Source organism: Homalodisca vitripennis, chromosome 3, assembly GCF_021130785.1.
Source record: "Homalodisca vitripennis isolate AUS2020 chromosome 3, UT_GWSS_2.1, whole genome shotgun sequence".
In the NCBI taxonomy this organism is placed as follows: Eukaryota; Metazoa; Arthropoda; class Insecta; order Hemiptera; family Cicadellidae; genus Homalodisca; species Homalodisca vitripennis.
Window position 1 is genome coordinate 206752884 of NC_060209.1, and position 23162 is coordinate 206776045.

The 23162-nt window shown below is 32.9% G+C and overlaps 1 protein-coding gene across 4 annotated transcripts; it reads left to right on the forward strand.

The window, feature by feature from the left end:
• Positions 1-622: 622 nt before the first annotated feature.
• Positions 623-22903, forward strand: LOC124358060 (probable cytochrome P450 301a1, mitochondrial). 4 transcript variants are annotated; one of them, XM_046810350.1, is made up of 12 exons: positions 623-925; positions 1125-1173; positions 2909-3123; positions 10412-10658; positions 13495-13611; positions 14120-14196; positions 15439-15640; positions 17067-17235; positions 18366-18532; positions 19306-19384; positions 21012-21212; positions 22726-22903. In XM_046810350.1, the coding sequence occupies exons 3-12, from the start codon at positions 2913-2915 to the stop codon at positions 22834-22836; spliced, it is 1581 nt and encodes a 526-aa protein (XP_046666306.1). In that variant the 5' UTR covers positions 623-925; positions 1125-1173; positions 2909-2912; the 3' UTR covers positions 22837-22903. The 4 variants fall into 4 exon arrangements, with proteins under 4 accessions (XP_046666306.1, XP_046666307.1, XP_046666305.1 ...); XM_046810351.1 differs by lacking the exon at positions 1125-1173; XM_046810349.1 differs by having other exon boundaries at positions 624-1173.
• The last annotated feature ends 259 nt before the right edge of the window (positions 22904-23162 follow it).

Here is a 23162-nt window from a genome sequence, read left to right on the forward strand (position 1 = left end):
ACATTTTCGTTGCTAAAATCAACTGTGGGTAATCCTGGTGCGGCAATACGGGTAGGTTAAGGAAGAACTCTTTTACTTCGAGTCATGAACTACGAATGTATCAAAATGAAGTCTTTCCATTCTTTTAAAACATCAATGTTATTATAAATAATGGAGACCTAAATTCGCGTACCAACAAAGAGGGGAGACGTAGGGGCATACAACTGCTTTCCATTCATATTTATTTACTTTCCAAAATAGATGAATCTGCTATCAATAATTGTACTATTTACTCGTATATCGTGTATTACTATTCTACGAATGTAACTTCTTGGTGTTTCATTATTATTGTCTATGCCAGCGAAATAATATTTTCTGCTTAAGTTCTAAGACATTTTGTTTTTATTTCTATGTTTGTGCTGGTTACAGAATGGCTGAGAACACAATATCACGTGTAATATTCAAATTAATGGCTAAAGTAATGTAGCATTTAAGAATTTATCTATTTAATAATTGTAACAGGTTTCTTGATTTTTCAGGTTTGGTAGCGCTAAAACAATCTACATCAGTGCAAAAAACTAGGTCACCTGGTGCTTATAAAATAACAATTTATCACTGAACTAAAAGAAAGCGTATTAACAATACGTAACAGAGAAACAGAGCAAATTCATCATAACCTCCAAAAATATCAATACAAAGGGAAGTATGATTATATAGTAATATAGAGCTTGCAATGACTGTGTTTGTGGCAACAATCGCCTGCACTGACTGTAAGTGATGTAGGCGAGCGAAGGTTCGCTGGTAAAAAGAAAGTAGTTTCCCGAACCCTGCCCGCGCCGCCACATAGCTGAAGGACGACTTCTCTCTCCTCGATGGGTATGTAGGCCGTGATAGTGTCGTAGGCTGACCTGGCTTCTGTCTGCATCTCTCCGCGCTCATCTGACAGGTCAGTGTACCGTGGTACGTAGTGGGTTCAGAATGTGACCCAAGTCCAATAAAGTGTGTTGGACAGAAGTAAATTGTGCACAGTGTTATTGTTACGGTAGTCACTGTGTTTTAATGTTTAGTGAATGAAAAGTCACTGTGAATTATTGTGAAAGTGGCCGAGAAACTCCTCATTTATTGCGGTTCATTATTTTCCACAGGTTTCAAACGCAATTAGTATTTCAAGGAGAAAATTCAGGATATTATCAGGTAACGACTGATATATATTAATTTATGTTGTCTTATATTACGTAGCAATCGCGCTAAAATATATATTTGATGAAAAGTAAAATTACTAAAACAATCCTTGTACGTCATCAACTGGCTTAAATAATATTATTATATTACATTATATTATACAGGGTGTCCGTTAACTCTTTACCAAACTTTACAGCAAGCACTTTATGCTAAACTACGTATAAAATTGTACTGTTTTATGTCTAGAATCAGTATAGTTATAATAAAATTGTATGTGAGTGCGTGCGTGCGTGTGTGTGTGTTTTAAACTAGTAATAATGTTTATTTTCATCATATTTTAGGATTAAACTACTGTATGTTGTATTATGCAATATTATAGCTTAAATCAATTTAGAGCTTTGGATTATGAACGAAACACACGAACGTAAAACAGACCCGCAGCGTATCGTGTAATGTATTTAATCATTTACATACTTAACAGTATTAATATTATTTAGTAATACGTAACTTGTTACTTCTAAATATTTGACAATGGATGGTGTTTTATATATCTCAAATTACAAAACTATCTTTATAATTAATTTACATATTTTTTTATAAAAAAAATACAATTCCTTTTTATGAACTGACTGACTACTGCATTTTAAGTTGAATTTCAGGTACATTTCACGATGTAACGAGTGTCCCAGAACTCGCAACCAACCTTAACTTTCACTTTACGTTTTTAGTAAAAACATACAAGCTTTAGTTTTTAAACGTGGGCTTCTTAAAAGCTTTAAACGTAAATATCTTAAACATAATTCGTAATAGAAAAGTGAATGCTATTACACTGTAGTTACACAATTTGATTACAAATCGATACCAAGTTTAAGAAAATTGGTTGATCAGTTTCACTTCAACAAGACATCTTGAGGAAACCTTTGAGTTTTAACAATGTTCTCTATAACATCAAGGTTGGTTCTGTGTACACCGACTGAGGATTGTTGGTCAGAAGTTATCTCTTGTTTTTGTGAAAAAATTATAAAATGATATCAAATACCCGAATTTAGGACTTAATTTGATTCTCTATTTCTAAAGTGGTGAACCTCATATCCCTTTCTGTATTGGATATGAAATCAGCCTAAACTCCCAACCCCCCCCCCTCCCCAAATTTTTCTCTGGCTACACCACTGACACAATACGTATTTGCCGAGTGAGCCGGGAGCAAAGACAAATGCCCGCCATGACACGCATGTTGTCACAGCATTGTTCGCTTGTCACTCACTCTTCACTGGTTACTGTTTGAAATGATAATAGACCTCCCTGTCACTGTCACCGTCACCGTCATTAACTCAAAGTTTTGTGCGGCTTTGTTTGAACAAAGCACAAAGGAGTGCAACTCTTTATCAAGACAACAAGCATGGTAAGTAAAGTAGTAAAAAGGAAATATTTATATTGCGGTAATGTTTTTAATAAGACCATCCCAGGATCGTTTCCAAAATTAATTTTTGACACCAATTTTTAATTATTTTAATTAATCACTCAAATTCGAGCTGTAAATGAAATAAAATAAGAATGCTTAAAATACAAATGGATTAATACTCAGGTTTATACCTTAATTTTAAATTAAGAAGAACAATAACAATAAAATATTCAAACCAGGACCAAAATGAATGCTATGTTTTCAGTGCATTTGTTAATTATTTTACTCGTATCAGAAATTAACTCTTACTATAAAGTATCCTAAAAGACATCTGTGTTTTTTAAGCAAAATGAGGGATGGAAACTTATTGAAGAGGCTATCAACCAGACTCCTGCAGAGCTCAAAAACCACCAATAGCCCCACACGATTAAAATCGTCAGCCGTGGAAGACTGGACAGCTGTGGAAGATGAGTACCTGAGTGCCCGCCCCTACACTGAGGTGCCCGGCCCTGCACCGCTTCCTCTGCTGGGAAACTCTTGGCGATTCATCCCTCTCATCGGTAGGCCCCTTGGTTCTCAATTCTTTTATGATGAAAATTATTTCGGGCCACTTTAGAAACCACGGAAGATTTAAAGACTACTATTAAGTTTTGACAGGAACTCACGAGAGTTGTCGCGGACGTTAGCCAACGTTCGTTGTGATGTCCGTCGCAGGTTACAGTGATATTTAACTTAACTGGACGAGCCAGCGACTTCCGGCAGTAGCGAAGTGCGCTGAGCATCCGTCTAGCGGGACAACGCAAAATTATCGTACGAGACACGTCGTTGCAAGCCTGGGTTGTGGCGGATACACTGTTGAAGATTAGCATCTTGTGATAACGCTAGTATTAGGCTTGCAGTGATATGTCACGTACCATAGTCAAATCAAATCAAATCATATCAGATTGTTATTGCCGGAACATTCTATAATGCATGGCAAAAGTCAACTTTTTACTTGCTAGAATTTTGTCATACACCCCACACTACATCTCATTCAGACATACAATTTACAAATTTACATACATCAATTCATTCGCCAATGATTCCCACTTCCAGCGACGGATTCAGTCAGTCTTTTTAATTGGTGGTCTCCCAATCAAATGCTAAAAACTCGTCTACATTACAAAATGCTTGTGACACACTAAAAAGCGTTTCAAACGAGTCTTTAACACCTTGGGCGTTGGAGCGTTTTTTATTGAATTTGGTAATTTGTTGACGAAATGAACACCTGCCTGTGAAGGCAAGCGTTCATAAACCACCGTTCTTTGCCTACCAGTTCGGTAGTTATCTCTGCCTCTAGTCTCATACGCATGTATGTCCCGGCCATTCGTCATGGTACATTTAGACATACAAAACAGAGTTGTTTCCAAGATGTAGAGACTGGGCAGCGTCAACAGTTGTAAATTTTTGAAGGCTTCCTTGCACGAATCTCTAAATTTCAACAGAGCGATAATGCGGATCGCTTGTTTTTGCGAGTAACTTTGCCTGACGGAGTTTGCAGCTTACAATGTTACTATAGGCTTCTACACACTCCAATGTGACACGTCGTGCAAGGAGACAAGGGTGTGCTCTTACGCGTGGGAGCGAGCCACTGGTGGCGAGGTGACGTAAGCCAGGTAGCAGATTTGAACATTAGACCGCACGGGCCTTCTCGTTCTACGCGAGCACTGTTTAGTTTAATTTTGATTTGTACTTCTTTAGAGACTGAGTTTAGTTGTAGTAACTCCTGCGGTTATACTAAAGAAAGTTATTAAAAGTATTACAGTATCTGAAATACGAACATTTTGCGAATTAATGAATACACACTTGTCGTAGGAAATACAAGGTAAATTTAATGCAGCGTCCGGAATCTGACGCTGTCACAGACTTGCCTCCTGGAATCTGGAGTCATGTTCATCTGATGAGATAAAAATTCGGGGGCATTGAAACTCAAAATGAACTCTTTACATCGTTTAGACATCGCAGACACCTAGACTACACAATATAGTGTAATCTAGGTGAAGAGGTATTCTCATTGTGTCATTGTGTGAACAATTGGGTGCCCTAAGGTGTATTAGACATAATCCCTAAGCACGGCGGAGCAATTAGTTTTCTACACATAACGTAGCTGTGGTGGGAAGGGTTGATTCAGTGTGAATGTTGAGTCACTAAGATGAAGGTGAACTGGAGCTAACCTCAACATTCACATTGAATCAACCTTTCCCACCACAGCTACGTTACAAGGTAAATGTCAAAAGAGCCAGGATTTGTTAAATTGACTTTAAAGACGGAAAAGTTTTATGATAATCTCCTATTGATGTTTGGCCAGTTACAACAACAGATGCGTAGAACCTCACCATTGCTTCTTTACATCACGGTCGTGGTCGATATTGGTTTGGCTGTGGTGTGTAATCCCTGTATCATTACACGTCCGTTAAAGACGCTCGCGTGTTTCCGGCACCATATATTTTAGCCTAAGAGTGACACGATTAAGATTATTATAAGGTGATACTGTATTTATATCTCCATCTAAAATTTATATTTATACTGGTGTCCGAAAGGCACTCCCTAATATTTTTTGAATGGAATTGCAAGTCTTCTTTTTTGACATATGTAACGTCATCTGTTGGAGTTTTTACTTGATTTTAAAACTATCCTTTCTCCTTCAAAATGGTGGGAGGGTGGCATCTCAAGACTTTCGGAAAATGGAATGAGCCATTGAGTGACACCAGATTTTGAAAAGATTCCTCAGAAAAGAACAATGACAGCAACAAAACTTATTTGTGACAAATATATCCAAAACGAGTTAACTAATAGAAAAAAAACTAAATAAGGTGTCACACAATAGACTTACTGACATAATATATTTTACCACAGAGAAAGAATCAAATATAATGTTATTCACCTGTAAAACCACCCCTTTGTTGAGGAGGATGTAAACAATCTTTTGTACACCAAAAAAATAATTCTGCTTGGGTTCAAATATTCACTGAAAAAATCTCTTCACCATACATTTATGAAGAATATGATCCTTTTATAAGTCTATCAAATTTCTTATAATGTTTTTGAGAGTTTAATTAATATCACTACATTCCTTTATATATATATTATTACTTCCCGGCGGAGCAAGTACTTTTTGTGATTCATTGTTTATTGAAATTAAATAAGGCTATTGCCATTTATACAATTTAACATATATATAGCCTATATATATATATATATATATATATATATATATATATATACTTTCCTCATGAAAGTAGTATTATATGGAATAAATGTTTCTTTCATTATAGTATTAAATATATTTTCAGTGGTGTGTCAGAGTAGAGGGAATATTAGAATATATATTTCCTTTCTCTTGAAATTTCGAGATCTATAATATTATTTATATTCAAATCCCTCCCCAGCCCTCCAATTCCCACTCTCCATATTTCCTTCCTCCCAATAATATTTCCGAAAATAATTTATGGATACGTTATATTTTTTAGAACAGTACACACTTTTATATGTGTAGGAACACAGATAATAATAAACACATATTCATTTTGTACACACACAATTGAATTGAACAAATCTTAATTGTAGTAATTGCAGTTTTAAAAGCCACATATTTTTACTGTTGCCTTCCTATATTTATTTCCCCTGTTGCTCTTGAAGTCTGGTTTCACAAGCAATAACACATTCAGTCCTAACTGACAGTAACAAACCAAGGCCAGGTCTCAGTATTAGATAATGTGGTGTTTATAAACTGTAAACAGTTCCTCACATATATTTAAACTTAAACTAACAAGACAGTAACAAACCAAGGCCAGGTCTCAGTATTAGACAATGTGGTGTTTATAAACTGTAAACAGTTCCTCACATATATTTAAACTTAAACTAACAAGTAAACATATTGATTTCTTTGTAATAATGAATCAATGTTCTTTTATAACATTGCATCTTCTTGATAATTTATAACTGGTAAAAGATTACTTGTCTAATATATCAATAATGATTGAACTTTCAATTTAATTTAAACTTAATTTGGTTTACTTATCTTTTATGTACTGTACTAAGGATCAGTTTGGTCATTGGATCAGCATATGGGTCTGAACAAAATTTCTTTTTTTATATCAAAGTTCACCTCAATGCTCAAATAACTAATAAATTTTACAAACAGGTATAATTTTTTAAAACATAATGTTTATATCATTCAAAATTAATGAAATGCAAAAAACAAAAAGTTTAATAAATTAAAATATATCTTTTAATCACATTAATTTGGTGAAGAAAAAAAATTCATTAAAAATACATTTTATATATGCATATATAAGCGCAAGTACAAACTATTATAAAAACAGGTAGATGACAAGAAAGCTATGCCCCTTTAATATTTCAATTCTTTAACCTGGTTTGAATTAAACTTATTCCAAGACAGGGTTTAATTTAGATACCTTTCTAAAGTTTTGGATAAAATCAAATTGGAGAGCAGAAGGCAATTTAAGGTTTTCAAATGAGATGAGAATATCTTAAAAAAGCATGTTGTAATGGGCCAGGATATCTCATTTAAATATGAATTCTATAAATAAAGGCTTCCATTTAAAATGTTTGTGCGGCTAAAACTTACCCATGATGTATTACACAATATAAACCAGTTTTACTTGGAAATGAGTTTATAGAAGTATTATTAATTCTTATTAAACTATATTAATAAGAATCACAACTATGTATATGGTTTTCAAGGCACTTTCTCTTCCTCAAAAACAACCAATTATATTATAATAAAACCTAATATTTTATATATATATATATATATATATATATATATATATATATATATAAATGAATGTTTGTGTGTTTGTCCTTTATAGACTCAGAAACTATTTGACCGATCATTATGAAAATTTGTATGTATATGTATTTTTCCACGTAGAAGGTTTATATGCTATGCCTATTGATGTAACTCACCACCAGGAGGCGCTGCAAAATATATAAGTTACCAAAGCGCCTGCACATTGTAAACTACAATTACGAGATAGTTGTAATTGTAGCTCAGTTGATTACAGTTTCACCTCCGAATTCCTCCGCCAAAATTACTTGTTCAGGCCCAAAAAGCGCTTGCGCTACACCTAATACATGCCCGGAAAATCTGAGAATACTAAATTATCTACTAAATAAAGAGTCTTGGGAAACTGTGAAGGATCATTCAAATACCGGAGACAAATTTAGTAGCTTTATAAATATATTTAATCACTATTTTTCGATAGCCTGTCCCATTAAAACAAAAACCAAACGTTAAAGGAAAAGGAAAAAAATTCCTGGATTACTAAGGGGATAATAATTTCTTCGAGAAAACTTAAAGAACTTGATTATAGGAAAAAAACTAACAAGACTAAACATTTTTTAGAATACTACCAAAATTATAGAAAAATATACCGAAAGGTTATAAAGGGTTGCTAAAGCGGCTTATTTGTGCGAAACGTCTACGTTATACCGATAATTTAGGTAAAGAAGCGTGGAAAATAATAGATCAAGACAGAAACAGAAAACCTGTTTTGTTACCAGCAGACATGCCGAACCCGGAAATCTTAAACAACTATTTTGCTAATGTTGGTAAACATAAGAGTTCGATGATAACGGAACCGACGGTAACAGTCACAATATGATAAAACTTGTCCTAGTTACGCTCATGCTGACTCCTACAGACCCCAGAGAAATTTATAAAATAATAATGAAATTTAAAAAACTCAAATGCTTCCGGATACGATGGTATATCACATAAACTAGTTTCGCCAATGTGCAAATGCCTTATCTATACCCCTTTCGAATGTTATAAATCTCCTCTTTGATGGAAGGTTTCTTTCCGCAGGAAATGAATACAAGCTATCGTACGGCCTATATACAAGGACGGAGATAACGGGTCTCCCGGAAAAACTATCGACCAATTGCAAATGTTTCAACATTTTCCAAGATATTTGAGCATGATTTTTGCTAATAGACTGCTAGATTTTCTTTTCCATCATAACTTATTATGTAAAGAAACAATATGGATTCGTTAGAGGGAAAAAACACAGCTTGTGCGATGGCAGAATTTGCAACCCATGCGATCGACGCTTTAGATAAAAAATGTAAAAGCTGTGGGGGGTATTTCTTGATCTTCAAAAGGCATTCGACTGCCTAGATCATGAAGTGCTTTTTGAAAGACTAAGTCGCCTAGGAGTGCGTGGAGTAGCCCTCAACTGGATTAAATCTTTTTTACTAAATAGAAAACAAAGTGTTCAGGTTAAAAATGTAAATTCTAATAAATATGGAATTAAAATTTTGCTATTCCCCAAGGCTCCGTTTTGGGGCCGATATTATTTATCATGTATACAAACAGTTTAACAATAAATTTTCCAGAGTTACATATTTACGATGTTATGCGGATGATATCGCCTTAATCTTCCAAGCTAAATCATTAGAGCATATAGAGATAAACTGCTTCTTACAACTAACAAAGTTATATCAATACTTAAATCGAAATAATTTACATGTTAATCCCTCAAAAACCAAAAGTATTTCTTTTTTCAAATTATTTTAGCTCAGAAATCGATCCACTGATCGTTATGAATGAATTCGAATTGCCTTTAGAATCAGATTGTAAGTACTTGGGATTAATTTTTGATAGTAAATTTACTTGGGAAAAGCACATAGACATGCTATGCTCAAAATTATCATCACAATTGTTTTTACTAAGCAGATATTCTCAATATCAAAATTATTTTCTTTTACGACTAATCTACACCTCCCCTGATCGAGTCAAGGCTGCGGTATGGTATAGTACTGTGGGGCCTCAGCGTCACGTAGGGAGTTTTCTAAGAGTATTTTATTTGCAAAAAAGAGCCGTCCGTATAATAGCCGGCGTACGTAGGAGAGCGCCATGTAAAACATTTTTTCAGTCGTATAGAATTTTGACCCTCCCGTCTCTATACATTTACGAAATTGCTTGTGCACTACAAATTCAAATACGGTTCCATCCAAATTGGTTCGGACGTCCACAATTACAATATAAGATCCAGCGCTCAACATAGGCAAGTTCCCCACCGACTTCAGCTTAGTGCCTCACTTCCCCAGAATATGGGGCCAAAAAATTATATAACAGGCTACCGCAAAATATTACAATGGAAAATAATCCTACAAAATTCAAAAAAATTATTATATAACTATCTCATACAGAAAGCTTTTTACTCGGTTGGTAAGTTTTTTTCCGATTAGTAATTTAAAAGTGGCTATAGAAATTGTGAAAAAGTTTGAGAAATATTGTTTTATTTAGATATGCAACTTTAAACCATATTTTTCTGACGAGTGTAATACAATTATTGTAAAAATTGTCATACTACACAATAAAGAATTTGAATTTGTGTATAATAACCACACACTATGTGAAGGCGCTAAGTTTTGATGGATATTTGTCTTTCAAATGAATTTCTGTTTGGCCTTATAGCTTGAATGTTAGACCACTTTATTATTAAGTACATGTATGTGTACAATGGCTATAAACATACACTTTGGCAGGTAAACTCTACATCGGCGTTGACAATATAATTCACTTGAACCAGAAGTGCTCATACACGAGCAAAGCTTACAAAAAGCGTGCGAAGCCGCGGGGAACAGCTAATTTAAAATAAATTTAACAATATTATTATTAGAACAGAGGTGCAAACATTTACTCTTAAGCATGTTATGAATGTATCTTAATTATTTTGTTAGCATTTATAAGTCTGTGCTGCCATTACACTAAATCTGATCTTTTTTCTGAGTTTAATTTTGCCTGTATTGTAACATGGATCATGGACACTTCTGCAGGAGATTACCGGATAGAAAACATTGACCAGGTGTGTTGGCGACTACATCGGAGGTACGGAAACATCGTCAAGTTGGCAGGCCTGCTGGGACGACCCGACATGGTGTTTGTATTTGATGCAGATGAGATAGAGCGTGTGTTCCGTAGCGAGGAGCTCATGCCTCATCGTCCGTCCATGCCTTCCCTCAACTACTACAAGCATGTCTTGCGTAAAGACTTCTTCGGCAAGGATGCTGGAGTCATTGCTGTGTGAGTAGTTGGTGATGATTGGTATAACGCTCAGTAGTCAGTAGGATCACAACTGGGTTACCTGTCTTGTACAAAATAGTAAATGCAGTGAAAATATAATAAGCCTGGTAGCTTTAAGCTATTAAGAGCTAACAATTCTAAAACTATATTATGTCAAATATACAAAAAAAATTACTTACACATTGTAGTTCACAATTTCCCATAACCAGAGAGTTCCAATAAAATTTGAACACTGTTTAACATGGTTTTCATGATTCCAAGTGCTTTATTACACAAAACCAAAATTAAATGTCTTTATAAGTTTTATGATGATGCAGTTTATGACAGTTTTAACAATTTAATTGGCTTTAAAATGGCAAAAATTTAATAAAAAAGTGTTTTCTTAAAAAAAAACAGGTTTTTGAACAAAACTGAAGTACAAATATTATTAAATCATAATTTATTTGTTATTTCAATTTTAAATGTTAAAATAAGAAGACACTCGAGATATTTAGGAATTAAATTGTGTTTTAAAAAAAATTATAATTTGTTCTTTGTGTTTTGCTAAATGTTAACAGTGAATCTATAAGTTTAAAAATTATTTTGAAATATGGAGTTTTTGTCAATATATTAAGCATCTAATGGGCCATATATTCCAAACATTTGACAGATGGATTAGATAAGAGTTTTAGACAGTTTTATAATACAATTTTGTTGTTTGACTAAAAACGTAGTTGTTTGGGTAAAATTGATAATTTTTACAAATCTCTTTTTTACTAAGAATTCCAAAATAAATTTTCTATTCAGTCACAATTAAATTTGTTTAACAATACTACAATAATTTCTTTTATGCTTTTACATGGAAGAATATGTTTTAATACTTAACACAAGTGAAAAGGAGAGGATTCTAAGTTCTTAAACTTTAAAAAGTCCATTAATTTAAAATCAAAATAAATATTAGCCTTTTCTTTAAATGAATCGCGATTTGTTAAAAGGGCATTAGTCCATTTTTTTGAGAAATTCACTTTTTCACTGTTTGGCATTCTTCAGACATAGATTCATGTAACTGTGTTAGAAAGGCACAAATCCACCACATAGCATAAGCTACAGAGCTTGTTTGGTATTGAAAGTTTTGTTAAAAGGGCACTAGTCCGGGAATTGTGCCCCTTTAACAAAACGTTTGTTGGCAGCACTGTCTCCAGCTGTGTTGTTTAGTTTGTGTCTCAGCTGTTTCCCATTCCCAGATTGTTGTTCCAGACTAACCTTCTGCAATTTAAGGTTATAACTTGCTGTTGTTGTCAAATGCTTTGTGTTTAACATGTCAAACGACGGTTTTCCTGTTTTAAATGACGAAGTTGCATTTGAAAATAATATTTCAAAGAAGGGGAAATATGATCCTGAGTCCTACAAGAGGAACATCATAAAATGTTCCATTTTGAAAGGAAAGGCATACACAAACTACAAAGGAAACTTTGTGAATGAAAAACGTCCAAAGTTATCTTGCGGGTAAGTTTTTTACAATAATAACTTATAGAAAACTTAAGAAATATGACAGACTCTTCACCCCCTAAGAAGTTGTGGAGAAAATTGTTAAAAGCAGCATACCAGGAAAGTTTTTGGTTAAGAAAGTGAACTGTGATGAAATATTGGATTTCAAAAACTGGTGGGGGCAAGCATTACAAACTCCGCACAGTTTCTGATGAGACGAAAAAACTTGAAAAGAGAGAGTAGGGTTTGCTTTGGTATTAGTAAACTATACCGCTTTGTGTATAGGTCAGACTTAAAAGGGTACATCACGGCCTATTCCACAATTAATGGCCTAGACAAGCAAACATTTTTCATGCCTGCTCAATCAGGTACGCCTTCAGCTCCAACCAGACTTGCATACCCGGGAGGGAAAATTCCCTTGAAGGAAGCCAAGGCCAATGACATCAAGAAAGCTCTTCAGTATGTACCAGTAGAACATCTGGAATGTTATAATGAAATTGTAAATGGGCCCATTGGAACAGCTGAAGAAGAAGATTTGAGTACCAGAGGTTGAGACCTTACAAACACATTAAAAAGTGACCAACTAATACTATGGCTCAAAAATATTTTCTCAAATCAAATTAAATGTTTATTTTGTTTAATTTGACTAATTTATAATCCAAATGCTATACCAAACTACTAATGTAAGCAATAAAAGCATAAGTTTGATCAGAAATTGTTTATTTTTTATCCTTTTTTAGTGCATTTTGTTAAAAGGGCACAAGTCCATAGTTTTAAATACGGTAATTTAAAAAGTAATATAAATGAACAAAAACACCATATATATTGTTTCAGTAATTAAAAATAGTAGTAATAAACTAAATATAACTAAAAAAATATAAAAGATAAAGTAAATATATTCCAAACAAGATGGTTTTTTGTTAATTCCTGAAAGTTTTACCAAATGGACTAGGGCCCTTTTAACAAATCACGATTCAAATGTCCATTTATACCATAATTCTAACTATAGTAAAAATTATCTTCCAACCAGTTTTGGTTTAATTTAAACAAATTATTAGGCATATTCTCTGAGGCCTAGTCAAAGAGAGAAAATATAGAAACAGGATGGATCTGACCTTCCAACTTAAGTCTACTGGATTTTTTAAAGTGAAGGCATGATCTGAGTTGTAATCTTTTGTTTTGTTTTAATTTGCAGGAAAGTTCTTTCTCCCTGTTAGCTAGTGATATAGAAATCTCTATTTTTTTCTTGCTGACCCATACATTAACTTCCCAAGATCCAAATTTCCCTTTGTTTAACAGGAATGGGGCAGTATAAGGTTAGAATAAGTTGCTCTCAGCCTACACTAGTTTGTTATATGTAATATTTCAGCCACGGAGAGCAGTGGTACAGATTCCGGAGCAAAGTTCAGCAGCCAATGCTACAGCCCAGAACAGCAAAACTCTACATTCAGCCCATTGAAGAGACAGCTGAAGCCTTCATCGAAAGGTCTCGTGCAAACATAATAATTCATTTTATTTGAAAACCCACCACATCTTGGTATACAAACATTAATATAAAGTTGGTTTTAAAATGTCCTTTTCTACAGCAGTGACAGTATGATGAGTTCTGTCATATCGTTTGTAAATGTGTAATGCTAAAATATTTATCTGTACTACACATTTAATATTTTATATAATGTGTGATATGAGTGACATTACAAAAAAAGTTGTAAGAATATCAGTCAATGTCAATATGCAATTCAATATTTAGCCATCAAAAACACACAAAAGGATATCTAATTTTCAAAAATGAAAAGTTTTAGACAATGTGATTATGCAAAGTGTCATAACTAATGTTTATGAATTTTAACTCAACATGAATATAATTCTTCCTTCTTTTTTAGTATTTACTTATACTATACTTCTTGAGCACAAGAATTCTGTAGATTGAGGTTTCTCTGATCATATTAGAATTAGAAAAGATTGTAATACAAATAGAATGTTTTATGTTTTAGGGTTCGATTAATAAGAAACTCAGATCAAGAAGTTCCAAATGATTTCCTGAATGAAATTCATAAATGGTCTCTGGAATGTGAGTACTATTACAGTTGCTTATTAATTATCTTACAAGATTGATTTTTTTGTATTAATAGCTAGGGCTTAGTTTTGTTAAAAATTTTATTTTGTTAAGTTTTGTAATTTTAGGCTATGTTGTTCTCATTTTTAACTCAGAACTAAGTGAAAAGATTGTACACCCTGTCCTTCTATTGGTTGAATATTATTAAGTACAAATGTTTAGTACTTTGTATTAGGCAACTAGACTGTATAGTATAGAGAATTGACGAGACCTATTGTAATTTTCTGTGTAATTGCCTAATGGTCAATAAAGATTCTTGATTCAAAAAGTTCATCACCAACTATATCATAACTGTTAAAAATAATGCTACATAAGAATATTTGCAGTTTGGAGGATCGATTATTGCTTGTTGGTTGTAAATTACAAGTTGTATTAATTGGAAAATGTATTTCTGTGTTATATGATATCCTCACTAACTCTCACAAATCAATGTGGTATAGAGCCTTGAAACCTTCATGGCATCATCTTTCATTAGTGAAGGAAATTGGAAGGAATTTGGCACTGAAAAAAAAGGATTCCATCAGTTTAACAATATTGTTAAGAGATTAATAACTAATATATATTGGAATCACTAGTATAGAACTTTCTTCATTGTTATCTGCTTTTGAATTATTATTTAATGATACAATTATTTCATGGGAAGGGAAGTGAAATTCTTTTGAAACACTAAAAATTACTAAGTCTGTTTTCATGCTCTTTGTTAACAAAGGAAATGTCTTTCAAAGTTTTATATCTTGAAAAAGAAGTCAAATGGAAAATAAAGGATAAGAATAATTAACACATACTGTAACAAATCGTAAAATAGTTTATAGTTAGGACATTTATATACCAGTTTTGTGTCCAAATCTAATTCTTCTAAAAAAATTATTCATTGTCTTTATAAATACGATACATTATCTGGAGATGACTTCCAAGAAATACATAGAACAAAATAGGCCATCTTGATTTCCAGCCTCTGACACTTTCTGTCCTTTCTTTCTAAACTAAAATAATGTATACAAATTTTTATGAAATCAGTACAGTACTTTATTCATGTCCATTTCAAATTTTATGACAACATTGAACATGTAAAGCAATATACGTAGAGCAAGGATCCGGTTCTTACTTCTAAAGAAATATAGTTTTTGTTCGCCCCTTTCAGCATGTATAAATTGTATAATCAATCAACTAAAACATTTGGATTTGTTTCACTGACAGCAATAGCGCGGGTGGCACTGGACGCTAGGCTGGGGTGCCTGGACGACTCATCCTCTCTGCAGGCCGAGACCCAAGCCCTCATCGATGCGATCAACACTTTCTTCCACAATGTCGGTGTCCTCGAGCTCAAGATACCCTTCTGGCGAGTGTTCAATACTCCAACCTGGCGGAAGTACATCGGAGCCCTTGACACAATTACTAAGTAGTTAACCTTTTACTCCTCACTAATATTTTGTTCTAAACTTTTATTAATTTAATCTTGATTACCTTATTTAATCGTAAGTATGTAGTAGTAGTATGTAGTAACTGTTAATTTTATGATAAAATGTAATGTAAGAATAACTGTGATAATACTTGCTGATAATAGGAAGGATCAGTGAAACAGTTTACTAAGTAGCTTAAGCACTGATGGAAGCAGGCTGTTACACTTGTGGAGTGATTTGGCAAGGATGTTCTTGCAATCCTTCCTACACAATGCTGTGTTACTCAAATAAGACCTGGCCAAGCTCAATCACAAATGTCCAAATCAGAACTAATTTAATTTAAACCAACTGCATGATTAGTTTGTACAAGTATGAATACACACATACTCCATTGGATTTTAACATTTCTGATATGAGTATTTTCCAATTCCTGATTCAACCCAATCAGGATTTCAACAGGCCCGTTTTAATTCTGATTCAGGTCAAGTTGGATGGGGGTGGGCGGGATTTGAATCTGCAAGCATCTCTGGCTCAATAGTCAGAGATGAGACGTCAATCTCAAATCTTCAAAGGATGCTTGTTATACAAGAGCAAACAACTACAGCTGTAAAAGAACCAAGACCATTGGACACATACCGAACAGACTTCAAGAAAGTGAGAACCTTGACTGTTGTAGGACTAAATTTAAGAGACAATCCTCTTTACAATAAACACTGGGAAGCAAGTGAATGGTGATAATCACACCAACAAAACCAGATACAGGAGCAACTACATCATCTCAGCCTATTTCAGAAGACCTTCATGTGGAGGAACAATGTTCTTCAACATTCTACCAGAATTCCCAAGAGGATTTCTAGATAAGACCTTCAAAACTTCCTTGAGAAACTGGTTCCTGGAGTGTCCAACATACTCTATCAAAGAGTTTGTTCAGTGGGGGACACATAACTTTTGATAGTAACATAACCAGTTGTGAAATTTGCTCTGTTTTCCAAGAACACATACAATAAAGATGTATTATTTTTATTCTCTAAACTCAGATGTGAGTCTGATGCCTTACTCAGTGTTGCCACTAGCATTCCTGAATTTGGTGTGTTATTAAATTACTTATGTATTTGCTTTTTATCTTTGTGAAAATTGTATGATCCTTAAAGCAATGAAATACCAAAGGATAATACTTGTTTTATCTATATCAGTTTAAGAATATTATGTTGACTTGATAACCTATGATTTGCAGTATAAAAATGAAATACCAAAGAATAATATTTGTTTTCTCTATGTCAGTGTTTTAATGGAATATTACGTTGACTGGATGATCTATGATTTGCAGCATAACAATGAAATGCCAAAGGATAATACTTGTTTTCTCTATGTTAGTGCTTAAGAATAATGGAATATTACGTTGACTGGATGACCTATGATTTGCAGCATAACAATGAAACACATAACTGCAGCTATGGAGAGGCTGCAGCACCAAGGCAATGTTGAGTGCACTGCACAGTCGTCTCTACTGGAGAGAGTCCTGGCACTACAACCTGACAATCCTAGACTGGCCTGCATCTTGGCTCTGGACATGATTCTTGTTGGCGTCGATACAGTCAGTACCTACTCTCAAGCATCTCCATGTTTTATTTAGAATAATCACAAAATAGGTTTTTAAAATACTAAATTCGATATATAAGAATAAGATAAAAATATTATACATATATTAGAATAGCCACTATATAAACTGAATACGCTATTGGACATATTGAGAATGATGATTTATGGTATGGGATATTTAGGTTGAAGCCTTACAGAACAGAGTGAGGGTGGGGGTAGTTGATTTCACTCAATACAGAGCCGCAGTGAAAGTGTTAATAAATCGTTGTAGCTGTATAAAGCCAGAATGAATGTGGTATCTTCTAAACTGTTTTATAATATTTTAACTGTATGTGAATGTGTATTATTTTTTCTAGATAAAATCTTACTAAAAGCTAAGTCCAAGTTACATCCAAAATGGACTTCAATCCAATAAACATAAAAAGAAATAAAGTGTAATAGTAATTCTCATATTTTGTCAGCTAGAGATTCCTATTTATTCTTATTTTTCAAAAACATCGAGCAAAAACATCCTGCTACCTGAACTCCTTTTATAAAATTACGTTTTATTTTTAATGTCTGTACATACAACTTTACCACTAAAAGTTTCCTTTAAAAAACATTATATCTTGTAAAATCTCACTTATTAAACCTAAAATATGATCACAAGAATAGATTTAAAGTAATGAGATTATCAACCTGTAGTCTGAAAGTAATGGGTTCTAGTTACTGAACTTCTGAACAAAACAGAAAAAATAACTAAAACCTTCAGGCAGGATGGAGATTTAGACTACAACAATTTTGTCTCCTTCAAACTTTGGAGGTATTCGTTTCCAAAATTTGTTTTGTGTGAGATTCAGCTACTTGATCCATCGGCAAGACAATTCGTCAATGTGGATTTTTTCCATACCAAATTGTATCATTAAAACTATGGCATGGTATAATACAATATAAATAAATCTTTTAACACTTTTTGTAAACTTTTATTTTTGTTACTATGTACATTTCGAAATCTGTGATTTCATCTTCAGGTACAAAGGTTAAGTTATGAAATATATGGCATGGTATATGAAACTTCTATACAAAATGACTGTAAATGCAATATTTGTCAATAATCACTAGAGGCTTGACTGTTATGTTGAGTAGACGTCGGCTGCCGTAGCGTCTATCCTGTATATGCTCAGTCTACATCCTGACAAACAGCAACGCTTGTATGCGGAGGTGAGCGAGGCCCTGCCCCCTGGCACCAACCTCACAGCCGAGAGACTAGAGCAGATGCCTTACCTGCGAGCTGTAATCAAGGAAACATTAAGGTCAGCTTCATTTTGTTTCTATGTAATGTAGAATACTTAAAAATGCACATAACAAAATAAGAACATGGATTTAACTTCAACTAATGCGAGCACAAATATTTGTGTAGCTCTATATTTTCCCTTTTACTGCTAGCAAGTAAGAACATCTTCACTCATAAACGGTATTTTAGAAAACCAAATTCAATGTAAATTAGTTTTTGTATAAACAATAGAGTAATAAAATATAGTGATAATAAAGGGTTATTGCTCTAAGATGAGAATATTGCATTGCCAACAAAGGCTGGTAAAATTTATGATTTAACTAATTTCACTGAATTTAAAACTTTAACAAAATGATAATACAGCAAATATCTCAATTATATCTGTGTTGGACATATTACATGGAAAAATAGTCTTAGGCATGTTTAAGAAACTCAGATAGTTTTCAACAGTGGTGTAACTAAGAAAGGGGGATGAGGGAGATAGAATCCCCGAAAAACACCCTTAAATTAAAAAAAAATGTTATAATAGTAATCCAACTTGTTTGAAATAGTGAAGGTAAATTCTTTCTTTGAATTAGGCATATTTAATTTATTTTAATTTTTTCCATGCCCCCTGGTGTGGTGTGTTCTTCAATCAGATTCATCTCCCCACCCCCCAAAGACCTGTTTTACAAACCATTATTGGCAATGGATTCACAATAGAAATCAAGTATAATTTAAATCTCAACCTTTCATTAGTGTGCTTCTATCAGTAATAAATTGACTTAATTTATTGATATGTGATGGTTACAGAATGTATCCAGTGGTCATCGGCAATGGGAGATGTATGACTCGAGATTCTGTTGTAGCTGGATACCAAATACCCAAAGGGGTAGGTGTTAGTTCAGAGTGTTGTTCATTCTTAGAAAGATTAGATGTTAATTTTATTGTTCTTTCCTCACATTCCTTTTAGGTTGTGAAAGTAAAAAGATTGCTTACTCCAAGGTTATTATATGTTAAACATACAAGTTCAGACAAGGTCACATACACAGACAAATTTATTGTTACGCTCATTAACAATTTCTTAGCTATTATAGTATCCTTGGATAAGGATAACTATCAGTATTTTAACTAGTTTATCTTTTTATGTGCTATCCAATTGATAATTTACTTACAATTGTATAACAATGGAGAGAATTTAATAAATCAATGTTTATAAAATTTCTGCTTATTCAATAAAGAGACTAAAATTTTAAAAAATAAGGCACTATATTCAACAATTCAAAATTTAATTGTTATTTTAAGTTTTTTTATGATATTAAAACATAGATTTTAACCAGCAGTTAAATAAATAAAATGTAATATTTAGCACTTCAGGTTTTGTGTGTATGTTTATTTAGTTTTGTCCATGCATTATCTCGAAAGTAGTTTGACATACAATGAAGATTTTTGTACACTAATGTACGTCTACTGAAGAGCAAGGCACAGTTGGAGATTTTGATTTTTCACTCTACCCTTATACCCTAAGTGAAATACAAGCTCAGAAGTAGATACTTTATTGTAGTGAGCTTCTCAGTCCAGAGATGATGTTGAAAAAACAATTACTCTTTAGAGAGTAAGAAAAACTAATTATTCATTTGATATCATCTAATTATGAGAGATCATTATGTGCACATGTGATTCAACACAATAAAAATAAATTAGAGAATTGATTTAACCTAAAAGGAATTTACTGTTTAGAGCCAAATCCCAACTAAAGTACTAATCTGATATAATTTACGAAATGTTGAAATCGCACATCAATTCGTTTTAAAATCAAGGCAACCAGATGGGTTAAACGTAATATGATTCTCTCTTCCTTCTTTCCAAAAAAATTTTAGTTCTGTGAAAATTCATAAATATTTTGCACAGAGCTAATTATAATCTTGTTGTTTATAGTATTTATTGGTTGCAGTTCTGTTTGTTTCTTTTGTTGTAAGTGGTCTTCTGTTAAAGGATTCTGGGAATTAAAAACTTCAAGTATAACTTAAAAGTAGGTCAAAGTTATAGAAAAATACAAAAATCAGTATATGTGTGTGTGAAATGTTAAAATTTTAAAGGATTGTAACCAAATATTTTTATAATCCTGACACACACACACACATTCAATAAATTTGTTATTTATACAAACCCATATATATTTATATGGGTATATATACATATATATTTATATGGGTATATATACATATATATATATATACATATATATATATATATATATATATATATATATATATATATATATTATACATCAATTTTAATATAATGTCGTTCTAAAAAAATATATCAAATATAGTGTATAAAAACAAAGATTCTTTGTTTGTTTCTAAGTTCAAAGGATTGTAACAATGTCTTTTTCTTTTATTTTTACATAAGAAGGCCCTGTACATGTATTTTTTCTTCATACAAAAGAATAATTTATAACATAATACTATGATGTAAATACTGTGAATCAATATTTATGTATTCTTTTATTTCAGACACAAATAGTATTTCAGCATTACGTAATAAGCAATTCGGAGCGTTACTTTTCTGAACCTGCAAAGTTCTTGCCAGAGCGATGGCTGAGACCAAACCGAGTGCAGTGCCACCCCTTCGCTTCACTTCCCTTCGGCTACGGGCGGAGAATGTGCTTGGGCCGCAGGTTCGCAGACTTGGAGTTACAGACCATCGTAGCAAAGGTGGGTCATCTCTCTGGGAGTCTTTGGAGCTTGGAGAATAATTTTACTGATAACAATTAAACTCTAAAACTACTTACTGTTGTGAAATTTAAAACTAAATGTTAAAATAAAATTATCAAAATACAAGTAATTGCCAATCAGAATGCACAGAATAAGGCTTAAAAAGGAGATCAGCCTCTTTATTAAAAGATAATACAAAAACAATGATAATCTGTAACAGTTAACATTTAAATATTTAGACATGAGAACATATCTTTTTACTAAAACCACAACAAACGACTGTGGACTACTATTTCCAATGATCATGTGGGGCAAAATATATTTTTAGAATAGTCACAATCTCTATGTAATAAATGAATTATAACAAATTCACAATCCTTCCAAACGTGTTTTCATTTGACACGTTGTGATTTTATTAATTTTGTAATATGTCATATGTATTTTGTTTTCACTGTATATGTAAAAAAAAAACAGTAAAAATGTTTTGTTTTTTTTTCATAAAAAGCATTAATTTTGATTCCAAAATGTTGTAAGACACATTTGATATGTCTACTGTAAATACGGCTGGGTTAAACGCACTTCCCAAATCAAACAAGCGTGGGTCTCTAGATCTCCACGTTGATGTGAACGTGTTTAACTTGATAGAATGTTACTACACACTCACATACTGTTGTGTATTCACTATAAGCCTCACATTTCTTGGGTTCATACTGTGGACCTTCCTGAACGTGTTTAACTTGATAGAATGTTACTACACACGCACATACTGTTGTGTATTCACTATAAGCCTCACATTTCTTGGGTTCATACTGTGGACCTTCCTGAACGTGTTTAACTTGATAGAATGTTACTACACACGCACATACTGTTGTGTATTCACTATAAGCCTCACATTTCTTGGGTTCTTACTGTGGACCTTCCTGAACGTGTTTAACTTGATAGAATGTTACTACACACTCACATACTGTTGTGTATTCACTATAAGCCACACATTATTATAAGCCACATCTTACTGTGGACCTTCCTATCTGTCCATCATACCACAAGAGAGTGCTTTCAATTTGAGACAAAGTTTTTTAAAAAACACAACCTATTGTAGAAAACCCAAAATTAAACAATAAAACTATTTTCTTTATTTAATCTACCAACATAAAATTGGATTTTTCTCATTTTTACTGTTTTTTCGCAATGTTATCGTGAGCTCTTAAAACAATTCCGGAGAGACTTTAACAGATTGTGCGTTTCAGGTACTAAATGTAGAGTTATTTCAAACAAAATAAAATTTGTAGGCCACCTTCTTGTACCTTTGGTGCAGAATGGATTTACATTCCAAGAAAGGAAGTCTAACTTTAACTCATAGAATAAATTGCCAAGATGTTAACATATTTTTAGAAGCAATAAAGAAAACATATAATCACAATAATTTTGTGGAAGTTCTTTATATATGTCTCAATAAACCTTTCATTTATTTATTCAGAAAGTCTATATCTATTTAAAACTGATTGTTTTTCAGATGATCCAAGCATTCCAAATAGAGTATCACCACAAGAAGTTGGGTTACAGCATTCATCCTATGTACATGCCAGATGGCCCTCTCAGATTCAAAATGGTGGACCGAATATGATATACTGTATTTTCATGTACCTTGTAAATATAATTTGTATGAATAAATATTAAAACATTTTATAGTATAACTGACTCTTATTCTCTGTAGTATGAAAGCACGTGAACAAGAAATTGCACAATTTCTGTGTTGAACATTTAAAACTTTTGATTAAAAATAACTCAAAGCACTAGGATTTTACAAGTATAACTTATTTAAGAATATTTTATTAGAAATCTAATGACATACCATTTAATATAATAAAGTAGAAAATAACTGAAATGTTGCAAGTTTAGTGAACGTGCACCAAAGTTGCTTGAGCCAGTTCTAAGTGCAACAATTAAAAC